This window comes from Mustela putorius, unplaced genomic scaffold (genome assembly GCF_011764305.1).
Source record: "Mustela putorius furo isolate JIRA1106 unplaced genomic scaffold, ASM1176430v1.1 tig00000056_pilon_pilon_pilon, whole genome shotgun sequence".
Lineage (NCBI taxonomy): Eukaryota > Metazoa > Chordata > Mammalia > Carnivora > Mustelidae > Mustela > Mustela putorius.
This window is the reverse complement of record NW_025421263.1, coordinates 4,263,189-4,274,270: the sequence shown is the minus strand read 5'-3', so window position 1 is coordinate 4,274,270 and position 11,082 is coordinate 4,263,189. Positions and strand designations below refer to the sequence as shown.

Below are 11,082 nucleotides of genomic sequence, written 5' to 3'. Positions count from 1 at the left end.
TCTTCATAAAAACATGTAATTTGTCCAAATGCCAGATTTGGGAAGTGGTGTACCTGAGATTATGAACCTAAAATGCTTGGCTCCAGGGGCTACTGTCTTAACAATTTTGGGTAGAGGAAAGGAATCTGTTCAAGGTAACGTCAAGAAAGACTTCAGGGTCAGCCTATCACCACAGTCATTTTTTTAAAGAGTTGTTTCTTTATTTAAGAGTTTAGGGGTGCCTGGGTAGCTCAGTGGGTTAAGCCTCTGCCTTCTGCTCAGGTCATGATCTCAGGGTCCTGGGATCGAGTCCCATATGGGTACTCTGCTCAGCAGGGAGCCTGCTTCCTCCTCTCTCTCTCTGCCTGCCTCTCTGCCTACTTGTGATCTCTCTCTGTCAAATAAATAAATAAAGTCTTTAAAAAATTTTTTTTAAAAGAGTGTATTTATTTATTTATTTAGAAGGAGAGTGAGCAGGCAGGAGGGAGGGGTAGACAGAGAGGGAGAAGTAGACTCCCTGCTGAGTGGGGAAACACCCACTCCCACCCAGAAGAAGCAGGACTCCATCCCAGGACAAATGGTGGTCTTGAGCAACTTGAGTGGACTTGAGTGGAAATCAAGAGTGCAACACTCAGCCTACTGAGCCACCCAGGTGCCCCCACCACAGTCATTTTTTTAAAAGTCCTGCACTCCAACCATAATTCCTATATGAAGTGCAGTATCATTTGCCAAATCTGTTTGCAGTGAGCTGCTGCCAGCCTGCCTCAGCCTCTCTCCATATTGTCCCAAGTACTCAAGCAGAGGTCTGTCTTCCTATGTTTTGCCTTTTCTAAGGTCGTCCTGTTCCTGAAATGTGAGATCGTCCTGGAATTGCTGCTGCCTTTGCAACAGCTTACCGAAAGCAAACAAGCTTGGGAGAATTGAGCAAGAACTTCTGGGACACCAACCTGAAGAAGAAGCAAGGGTTGGAGAGCACATATTGACTGTCTGAACAGGGCAAAGATAATGATTAATCAAACCTCCTTGCAAATTTAAATAGGCTAGGCACTAGGAGTGGAGGTAGTTGTTCTCTCTTTGAGCTGGAGTTCTCAAGAGCCAGCTCCAGCCTTCGAAAAGATGTTTTCTGTGAAGAACTTTTGCCTGGTCCTGAGTGTGGTGGGCACGGTCTGGGTATGGTTGCCTTTATTTTCTCTTCTTGCTTTATCTCTAGTGTTGAGTGAATCTTATCTATGTCCTCACACACTGTGAGGTTTATAAGCTCCGGGCCCCGGAGGCAAGTTCCTAGATGAGCCTGACACCGCACAAGTAAGAGGGATGCTTAGCTGGACAAAAGTATAGAAATTCACAGGGAAAGCTTAGGCATCGGTGTTTCAGCCTTAGAACATTATTTGTTTTGCAGGAAGAAATCTCTGCCATCTTTGTTCCAATAAAGCCTCAGCATAGTTCATGCTAGTTAACGGAACAAAACATTCTTTTGCTAAGAATTTTTAAAATTTCATTATTAATTTATTGCTAGTTGTCCATAATACACAGAACAGTGGCTTAATAGTTTTTCTGGATGGTTGTTTGTGTGTGTGTGTGTTTTGAAGAAAAGCAAATTAGCTGTCTTTAAAACAAACAGCATAGGATATTTTATTACATATTATATAGTCAGAAGAGATTAATCGGGAAGGCAATATTCTTTTGGGAAGTAATCTTTTTTTAAAGATTTTATTTATTTATTTGAGAGAGAGAGTATGAGAGGGGAGATCAGAGGGAGAAGCAGACTCCCCACGAGATGAAGCTGGGAGCCTAATGAGGGACTGGATTCTAGGACTCCGGGATCATGACCTGAGCTGGGAGAGTTGCTTAACCAACTGAGCCACCCAGGCAACCAGGAAGGAATCTTTTAAAATAATTACTAAATATTGCAACAGTTTCTAAAGTCTGACTCCAGAGGCCTATGGAAAGGAGACGGACTTCATTCAACAGGTCTTTGAAACACTAAGATCTTATAAAACATGACAAATATGTTTAAGAAACTCAGTTACTTTCAGGCTGAATTATTATTCCAATTTCTTTCTTTCCCTTCACCACTCGTAAGCCCTACTACCAGAGCAAAAAAAACAAAAAACAAAAACAAAAAAAACTAAAGAGGGTTTCTCACTTAATTTTCTTCTTTAGAATAAACTAATAAGTAAAAAAAAGTTCTGTGGAAAATAAGACTAAAGTTATTTGCTAACGTGATCTTTTGGATAATGCGTAAGTTTTCAGTAAATATTTAACTTTTATCTGTTTTTATTGTTGTGCCATTTTATTCTGAAATATGTTAGAATTCATAATTTTATTTCTTAAAGAAATAATTGTACTTGTTCTTTTAAATAAACTGCCCTTGATTGCTTGAATAATAACTGCCCTTGAAGATTGTTATTATCATTAGGGTACTTTTTAAAAAAAGAGACAGCAAATATTAGCTAATTATAAGAATAAACTATCCAGGGAAGCACCTGGATGGCTCAGTTCGTAAAGCACACGACTCCTGATCTCGAGGTTGTGAGTTTGAGCCCCATACTGGGCACAGAGATTACCTAAAAAAATAATAATAATAAACTATCTGAGATTAAAATAGTCATAGCAAAATCTCTGTAAGTTAGTAGTACAAAATAAAAATAGCTAAAACTTAAAACCCATCTTGATTTATTAGGATACAAAGTCTTGTTGGGAGACTATTTTTTATGTTCTATTTCACTTCCTAGGTCACAATAGAAATTTTAAAAATAATCTGTATTTCTAATTAGAAAGTGTTCAAAAAAGGTTGTCAGTCATGGATCATTATTTTTGCTCTCTACTCTTTTGCATTGTAAATAAGAGGACATTATTATGTGAGTCAGTAACCTCAAAAACATTTCCCAGTCTGATCGGGCCATATTTGTGCCCTTGATGTACTTGCTCAAATTATGGACCCATCAGATCAAATTAGAAGCTTTAAGGAGGGAGAAATTAAGCTAACATAGTATAGGTTTTTTCCTACTAAAACAGAAATTATAAGAGAAAGAACTCTGACTTTTGTAATTACCTTTCTGTCTCCAGACATTACTGAAAATGAAAAGGTAAATTTTAAAATGTGTATACCTTATCTCCTTTAACTAGTACAACTCCATAAAATACCTATTAGGATTTTCAATCAAAATGTCAGAAAGCAGAAGCTTGCAGAGGCCCCAAAGCTGGGGCTCTTAATCTCTGTGAGAGCTCTCCTTTTCCTTGGGGTTTGCAGGTAGGCCTGTATCTTTTTATCTGCCTAATGTTGTCCTGTTTTTTGTGTTAAAATGAATCATAAAGACCACCAATGTCAAGGAAAGTGAATTTATAGCCGAAGGAGCAGTTGCACGTGGCCCAAGAATTGTGGAAAGACAACAATCTACCTGCAAGGAGACAGACTGGCCCTTCTGTGCTGATGAAGACTGGGTGAGCAGCGGGAGGAGGGGCAGAGGGAATGGGAGAATCCTTCCCCGTGGTGCTAGAATTGTGCAAGGGCTGACCCAGTAGGTCAAGAAAACTCTTCCAATAGGAATAATCTAATAACTCATTACATGTCAAAATCAAGAAGACAAATGGAAAGCAACCTCACCCTGAGAGCACTGTTTAAATTACCTCCCAAACTCTGGGTCATTAGTGAGATTAATAGTTTAGATTTTAGTTGCATGTTCAGATAAATCCCAGAAACCTGAGTGTTATGGCCTCAAGATTTGGTAGGGGCTTAATTTATGGTTAAGTGGACCACGTTACAAAATTTCTCTATGACTTCTAACTGGTCCTCTCAAACTACTCTTAAGTCAATAGATGATCTGAAGATATTGGGGGAGGGAGGGACAGTGGTGACTGTATGGAAACCTTCAAAATTGTACTATATCCAAGATATAGACTTTTAATATACTTTTTCCTCTTCACTTCCAGAACTACAGATGCCCTTCTGGCTGCAGGATGAAAGGGTTAATCGATGAAGTCAATCAAGATTTTACAAACAGAATAAATAAGCTCAAAAATTCACTATTTGATTATCAGAAGAACAATAAGGACTCCAATTCATTGACAGGGAATGTAATGGAACTCGTGAGAGGGGATTTTGCCAGTGCTAACAGTAAGCATTACATATTTGGTACTTTGACTTTATAGCACACAACAACACAGCAATAAAGGCCCTATATAAATATGCTGTCTTCTTATGGCAGCTTCCAATTTTATTCCACAGTACTTAAGATAGAAACACATGCCTTTATGATGTCCCTGAATTTTAAGGAGGGGATTGCTTTTTATAAAAGTAACATTAAAATGTTTGGCTTAGAATTGTTTAATGTCACAAAGTAAGTCAGAATTTTGTATTGAAAACTAGAATTTAAGTGTGTTCTTCTTTTACGAGTGTATACTGAAAAGAAGATGAGCATAAACTTTTGAGGAGGTAGTATTTCTGTCTTACAGAGGAGGGAGGAAACAGAGATCAAGAGACTTACCCAAAGACACAAAGCTATTCATGTGATGGATTAAGATTTCCTTCCAAAGACTCCACCAAGCTGTCTCTGTTTTGTTTTGTTCTGTTTTTCCATTTAAAATATAGAGCTATGTTCTCTATTTCTCATAGGACTATGACTAAGTCTCTAGGACTAGGAAACATCGGATTTACTCTGGGCATGGGAAGCACGTTTAGGGAGGCCCTAGCTCCTGAAGCCTGCTTTGACTCTTTATATCATTAGGAGACACTTAACTAATGTAAAGTCAACAGTACAATAGTAATAGCAAGTGAGTGATCCTGTTTGACAAAAACAAAAAACAAAACAACAACAACAACAACAAAAAAAAAAAAACCCACAAAAAACACCTTAGGAATAATTTCAGAAATATATGTAGGAAAGAAAACTTCACCATATGAAAGTTCAAGAATATGTTTAAGTTTGTTAACACATGGTTTAAATTATGTTTAAGTCCCTTGGTTAAGGAAATGATGAAATAATTGAAATGTGATCGAATTTAATCTCCTAATTATAACTTTAAAATTCCAAAGACATTTCTTCTGCATTTATTTAGATTACTAATAGCTAGTAGAGCATCTTAACTGACAGCTATTGGTGACTAAAAGACATGACATTGTCCAAACATCAAATGCCTAATATATTTGGAACTCATAAATAAAATGTCCAGAGAACAAATTGCTATTAAAAGGAAAAAGATGTTTATAAGTAAATTTCTTTCTTTTGCTGGCTATGGAAGCAAGTCACTTAGCAGCTCCTTCACTCTCGCTTTTTTCAGATAACGATAATACATATAGCCAAGTGACAGAAGATCTGAGAAGCAAAATTGAGATCCTGAGGCGTAGAGTCATAGAACAAGTACAGCAAATCCGCCTTCTACAGAAGAATGTCAGGGATCAGCTGGTAGATATGAAACGACTGGAGGTAAGTGAGTGTTTGACTTTGACTCCAGATTTCCTTGTTTTTGAATAGCAGGGAAAAGGAAGGCAACAGTCATTTACTAAAGACATACTATATGTAGAGCAAAACGTTATATCCATTATCCACCTACAGAGTAGGTATTTTTTACCCCCACTCTACAAATGAAGAAGAAAAGTTCAATGATATTAAGCAAACTTTCCAAGGATACATAGTTAGTAGATTTCAAAAGCAAATATTAAGTTCCTGCTTGTCTTGTTCAAGCTCTGACACCACTGTGCCTCTGGATCTTCAATCTCAGTCTCACTAAGAGTCAATTCATCAGTGTTTCCTTTTGGAGGGAATAGCATCTTACCGATATGTTTTAAGACTAAGATGAATTCAAATAGCTCCTACTTCTTCTCCAGGCTAACCTTACAAACCTCACATCTCTTTCTCTTCCACTGAGGGTACGACATAAATGAAAAATAGAGTACTGGGAGCACCTGGGTGGGGTTAAAGCCTCTGCCTTCGGCTCGGGTCATGGTCTTAGGGTCCTGGTATCGAGCCCGCGTCGGGGGTCTCTGCTCGGCGGGTAGCCTGCTTCCCCCATCTCTCTGCCTGCCTCTCTGCCTGCTTGTGATCTCTGTCTATCCAATAAATAAATAAACACATCTTTTAAAAAATAGAGTATTGGTTGGTAGGTCTCCACCTCAAAGAAATGAATCTAGTTTCCAAAAAATAAATTAACTACTTAGAAATGAACAGTTTCTAATAATTTCTTTTTATCAACCTTTTTTCTTTCTCTTTCTCCCCCTCTTAGGTGGACATTGATATTAAGATCCGATCTTGTCAAGGGTCATGCAGTAGGGCTTTGGAACGTAGGACAGATCTAAAGTACTATGAAGATCAACAGAAGCAACTTGAGCAAGTCATTGCCAAAGACTTACTTCCACCTAAAAACAGACAACAATTACCACAGCTGAAAATGAGCAGAGCTCCAAATACGCTTCCTGGGGACTTCAAGAGCCAACTTAAGAATGTCCCTCCAGAGTGGAGGGCACTCATGGAAACGCAACAGATGAAAATAACATTCGAGGGGTCTGGTAGAGATGGGAATACCCGAGGAGACACTGCATCTCATGGAACAGGATCAGTGCCTGAAAACCCCAGGAACCCTGGGAGCTCCACACCAGGAAGTTCTGGCACTTGGAACCCTGGGAGCACCCGGCCTGACAGTGATGGCAGTTGGAGCTCTGGGAGCACTGGGACGACCAGCAGCAGCTCTTGGAGCTCTGGGAGCTCTGTGAGCACTGGCACTTGGAATGCTGGGAGCACCGGAACTGGCAGTACTGGTCCTTGGAGCCCTGGAAGTTCTGAGTCTGGAAGCTTTAGGCCAGATAGCGTAGGGCATGGGAACTCCAGGCCTATCAACCCAGACTGGGGCAAATTTGAAGAGGTGTCAGGAAGTGTAACTCCAGGGACAAAGAAAGAGTTCCACACAGGTAAACTGGTCACTTCTAAAGGAGATAAAGAACTTGTTATTGGTAATGAGAGGGTCACCTCTGGAAGCGGGACCACCACTCGTCGTTCATGCTCTAAAACTGTTACTAAGACTGTTATAGGTCCTGATGGTCACAAAGAAGTGACCAAAGAAGTGGTAAACTCTGAAGATGGTTCTGACTGTGGTGACTTACCCCATTCTTTTGCTGGTAGCTTAGATGATCTCCATTCTAGGCACCCTGATCTGGAGAGTTTCTTTGGCACTTCCTCAACTAGAAACATATTTCCAGGTGCGCTTTCACCCTCACACAGAGAGTTTGATAGTAGGACCCATGCTTTGGGCTCAGAATCGGACATATTCACACACTTTGGGGCATCTGAGTTCCCTTCCAGTGGTAAAACTTCAAGTCACAGCAAACAATTTTCAAGCAGTAGTACAACGTTCAACAGAGGAGACTCCACATTTGAAAGCAAGAGCTATAAAGTGGCAGGTGAGGCTGGAACTGAAGAGGAACATGAAACCCTCAAGGGAGGATATACCACCAAAAGAGGCCATGCTAAAGTTCGCTCTGCCAGAGGTATCCACACTTCACCTTTGGGGAAGCCTTCCCTAACCCCCTAGACTAAGTTCACTATTCTTGCAATGCTTTCCCTAGCGCCTTGAACTGCTTTCCTAGCCCTCTATTACACTTTCCAGAAATTACACCTTTTGTTTTTTTGTGTTTGGGCACTAGACTGTAAGTTCCATGAGGGCAGGGACTTTGTCTCTCATGTTCATCTCTGTATTCCTAAATGCCTAACAGTGCAGAGAATCATCACTCAATAAACACGTGTTAAATGAATGAATGAATGAATCCCTCTGAAACTCGATTTTCAGTTTGTTTAACCAAATTCTTTCACCACTCAAAATGTGTGCTCTTGGAATTGTCACCCAACTTAGAATCATATTTTTAGTGTGTGTCTCAGTTGACATTTAGATCAGGTTAAAAACAAGTTACATCAGCACTAAGTGATCCTTAGATATCTTTGCGGGTTACTTGCTGTTGTCAGTACACGCAAGTCAAATTTCAGATCCATTGAGGAAAATCCCCTCTGTGATTTGTAGGTATAAATGTCACTCACTTGCATAAGTTTCAACCCAGTGTAAGTGCACCCTTTCCCCATGGAGGGAGGGAAGGAAGGAAGGATGGATGAAAGGAAAAAAGGAAAAGGAAGCCAGTATCTGCCTTCCTTTAACCTGGGCCATGCCTATCTTTGTAAAGTTAAATGAGAATAACTTCTTCCAACCAGCTTAATTTTTTTTTTAGACTGTGATGATGTCCTCCAAATACATCCTTCAGGTGCCCAAAGTGGTATTTTCAATATCAAGCTACCGGGATCCAGTAAGATTTTTTCTGTTTATTGTGATCAAGAGACCAGTTTGGGAGGATGGCTTTTGATCCAGCAAAGAATGGATGGATCACTGAATTTTAACCGGACCTGGCAAGACTACAAGAAAGGTTTCGGCAGCCTGGATGACAAGGGGGAAGGAGAATTCTGGCTAGGCAATGAATACCTCCACTTACTAACTCTGAGGGGCTCTGTCCTTCGGGTTGAATTAGAGGACTGGGCTGGAAACCAGGCTTATGCAGAATATCACTTGAGGGTAGGCTCTGAGGCAGAAGGCTATACCCTGCAGGTCTCTTCCTATGAGGGCACAGCAGGTGATGCTCTGATTGAGGGCTCTGCAGAGGAAGGAACAGAGTATACGTCACATGCGGACATGCAGTTCAGCACCTATGACAGGGACAGAGACCAGTGGGAAGAGAACTGCGCAGAAGTCTACGGAGGAGGCTGGTGGTACAACAGCTGCCAAGCGGCCAATCTCAATGGCATCTACTACCCTGGGGGCTCCTATGATCCAAGGAACAATAGTCCTTATGAGATTGAGAATGGAGTGGTCTGGGTCCCCTTCAGGGGTGCGGATTATTCCCTCAGGGCTGTTCGCATGAAAATCCGGCCCCTGGTGACCCAATAGGACCGGAAGGGAGAGTAATCTGCTTTCTTTGTTTAGTGAAATGGAGGGGGAAATGAGGAAGATAAAGAAGTGAAGATTCTTTACAATCTCCTAAGAAATTCATGGGTGCTATTTTATTATTCTTTGTACTGTATCTTAATGTAACGGAGACATATTACTGCTTTAAAAAATAAAGTTATGTTAGTTTTTTCTGAAAGTAGCTCTCTGGGTTTTCAAATTTCTATAAGGCTACACCGAGGAACATTCAGTACAACCAGGAAGAAGGAGTCCAACTGATGCTCCTCTCTATAATCCTTATGGGTGTTGTTTTGAACACTTCTCTCCCCACACCACTCAAAGTCATAAAGCCATTGTAAAGTAAAAAGTTTTTCATCCATTTTGTTTGAATGGGTTGAAGCCAATTTTTAAAGAGATTTTATTTATTTATTTGACACACAGAGAAAGAGAGAAAGAAGCAGAGAGAGAACACAAACAGGAGAAGTGGAGGAGGGAGAAGCAGGCTTCCCTGAGTAGGGAGCCCGATGCAGGACTCTGGGATCATGACCTGAGCCTAACACAGGTGCTTAATGACTAAGCCACCCAGGTGCCCCTGAAGCAAGTATTTTAAGTTACAGATCACTGAATTGAACAATGGCTAGCCTTCGTAGAGGAACTTAACAAATTACAAGGTACATCCATCTCTTCTGTTAGCAAGCAAATCCAGGAAGGCAGGAGGAGCATTCCTAATAGAAAGAGAAATCTGTTCCTTAAGTTTTTCAGTGAAGACCACAATGCACAATTAATTTTTTCCCCAGTTTGATGAATTTCCTTCAAAAACATATGGCAGGAAAAAATGCATTTAAAATCCTTTAAATATTTTCAAGTATTCAAAAAACACAGCTAGTATGTATTGAATTCATAAATTCTATATATTTACATTGATCAATATTTTATTTGATGTATATTGCATCTCTGACGTTGGCTCCTGCCCCTAATTTTTAACTCATATTTCTGGTTCGTGGGAACTACCTGCTATTTACACTTGAAAACGTATTAAAATAGTCTAACCACACTGGGCTCCTGGTACATTGTTCTCATTTTTGTGATCTTCACTCCAGTTTAACTGCACCCTTTATCCTAGAGAAGAAAAAAAGAAGGAAGCAAGCAGGCAGTCTAGGGATAGAGGCCAGAGCTGGGGGAACAGACAAGAAGATGGACTTGCAAATGAGTCACATAGGAAGCCCCAGCATTCTTGCATTTCCTTATGTGCAACTGAAAATCCTTGATAGGTTTGCCTGGGTGGCTCAATAGATTAAGCCTCTGCCTTTAGCTCAGGTCCTGATCCTGGGGTCCTGGTTGGCAGGGAGCCTGCTTCTCCCTCTCCCTGCTGCTCCCCTTGCTTGTGCTCTCTTTCTCTCACAAATAAATAAATAAATAAAATCTTTTAAAAAAATCAAAATCCTTGAAATAAACACATCTCCAAATCTTTGAATAGCTGGATAAGAACTTCAGAATTAACAGAAGTTTCATTTATTTCAGACCTGGGAATTAATTCCATGTTATCTCTATGCCTGCTCCATTTACTACTCAACATATGCCTCCACAGAATTTGAGTTGGGAGTAGGAATATTTTACTTTCCAGAGTGTCACACCATTAGGGACAGAGTTGGGTCCCCAAATGAAAGTGACTTGGAATGTGAAAGGCCATTCATCTCTCATTTATGTTGAAGACTTTGAGTTTCTTGGCAAAGAATGGGTAACCTCTTTTCATTTAATAAACAGAAGCCAATATTAACAGGATCGTGATCATTGGAGATACAATTTAGTCGCAAGAAGAGACACCAAACATCTCTTTTTTTCCATTTTACCTTTAACCTGTTGATTTATTTCCCTTATTCCTGAAATTAAATATGAATTTAGCTTCTCTGACTCTCATTCCTGATGGAAGCCCACTTTAATTTGAGTTTCATTTGAGACATTTACTACTGTCTTGAAATTTCTCCTTTTAAAGTCAACAAGAACTTCATAGTTCTAAATTTAATGTCCTGCCTTCAGGCCTCCTCCTGCTTGACTGCTTTGGTCCCCACCCTACCTCTTCAATCTGCATTTTTTTCTTGTTTTTTTAGTAGATTATTCTCATTTGTCTCACCTTCTTTGGTCTTTTTAACTGACAGTGCCTTCTTAAACGGCTCCTTAAGTATAGGG

The 11,082-nt window shown here is 40.1% G+C and overlaps 1 protein-coding gene across 1 annotated transcript; it reads left to right on the top strand.

Moving 5' to 3' along the window:
* Positions 1-1,016: 1,016 nt before the first annotated feature.
* Positions 1,017-9,094, top strand: FGA (fibrinogen alpha chain). Its single transcript, XM_004772011.1, has 6 exons — positions 1,017-1,149; positions 3,298-3,423; positions 3,913-4,096; positions 5,260-5,405; positions 6,202-7,459; positions 8,189-9,094. Exons 1-6 carry the CDS (start codon positions 1,096-1,098, stop codon positions 8,896-8,898), a joined length of 2,478 nt encoding a protein of 825 aa, XP_004772068.1. The 5' UTR covers positions 1,017-1,095; the 3' UTR covers positions 8,899-9,094.
* The last annotated feature ends 1,988 nt before the right edge of the window (positions 9,095-11,082 follow it).

Bases quoted from the DNA above. Each gene is read 5' to 3' on its own strand.
- FGA (XM_004772011.1), top strand. From the start codon at position 1,096: ATGTTTTCTGTGAAGAACTTTTGCCTGGTCCTGAGTGTGGTGGGCACG. The intron at 4,097-5,259 runs GTAAGCATTACA...CGCTTTTTTCAG, and splicing joins GGATTTTGCCAGTGCTAACA to ATAACGATAATACATATAGC. The intron at 7,460-8,188 runs GTATCCACACTT...TTTTTTTTTTAG, and splicing joins TAAAGTTCGCTCTGCCAGAG to ACTGTGATGATGTCCTCCAA.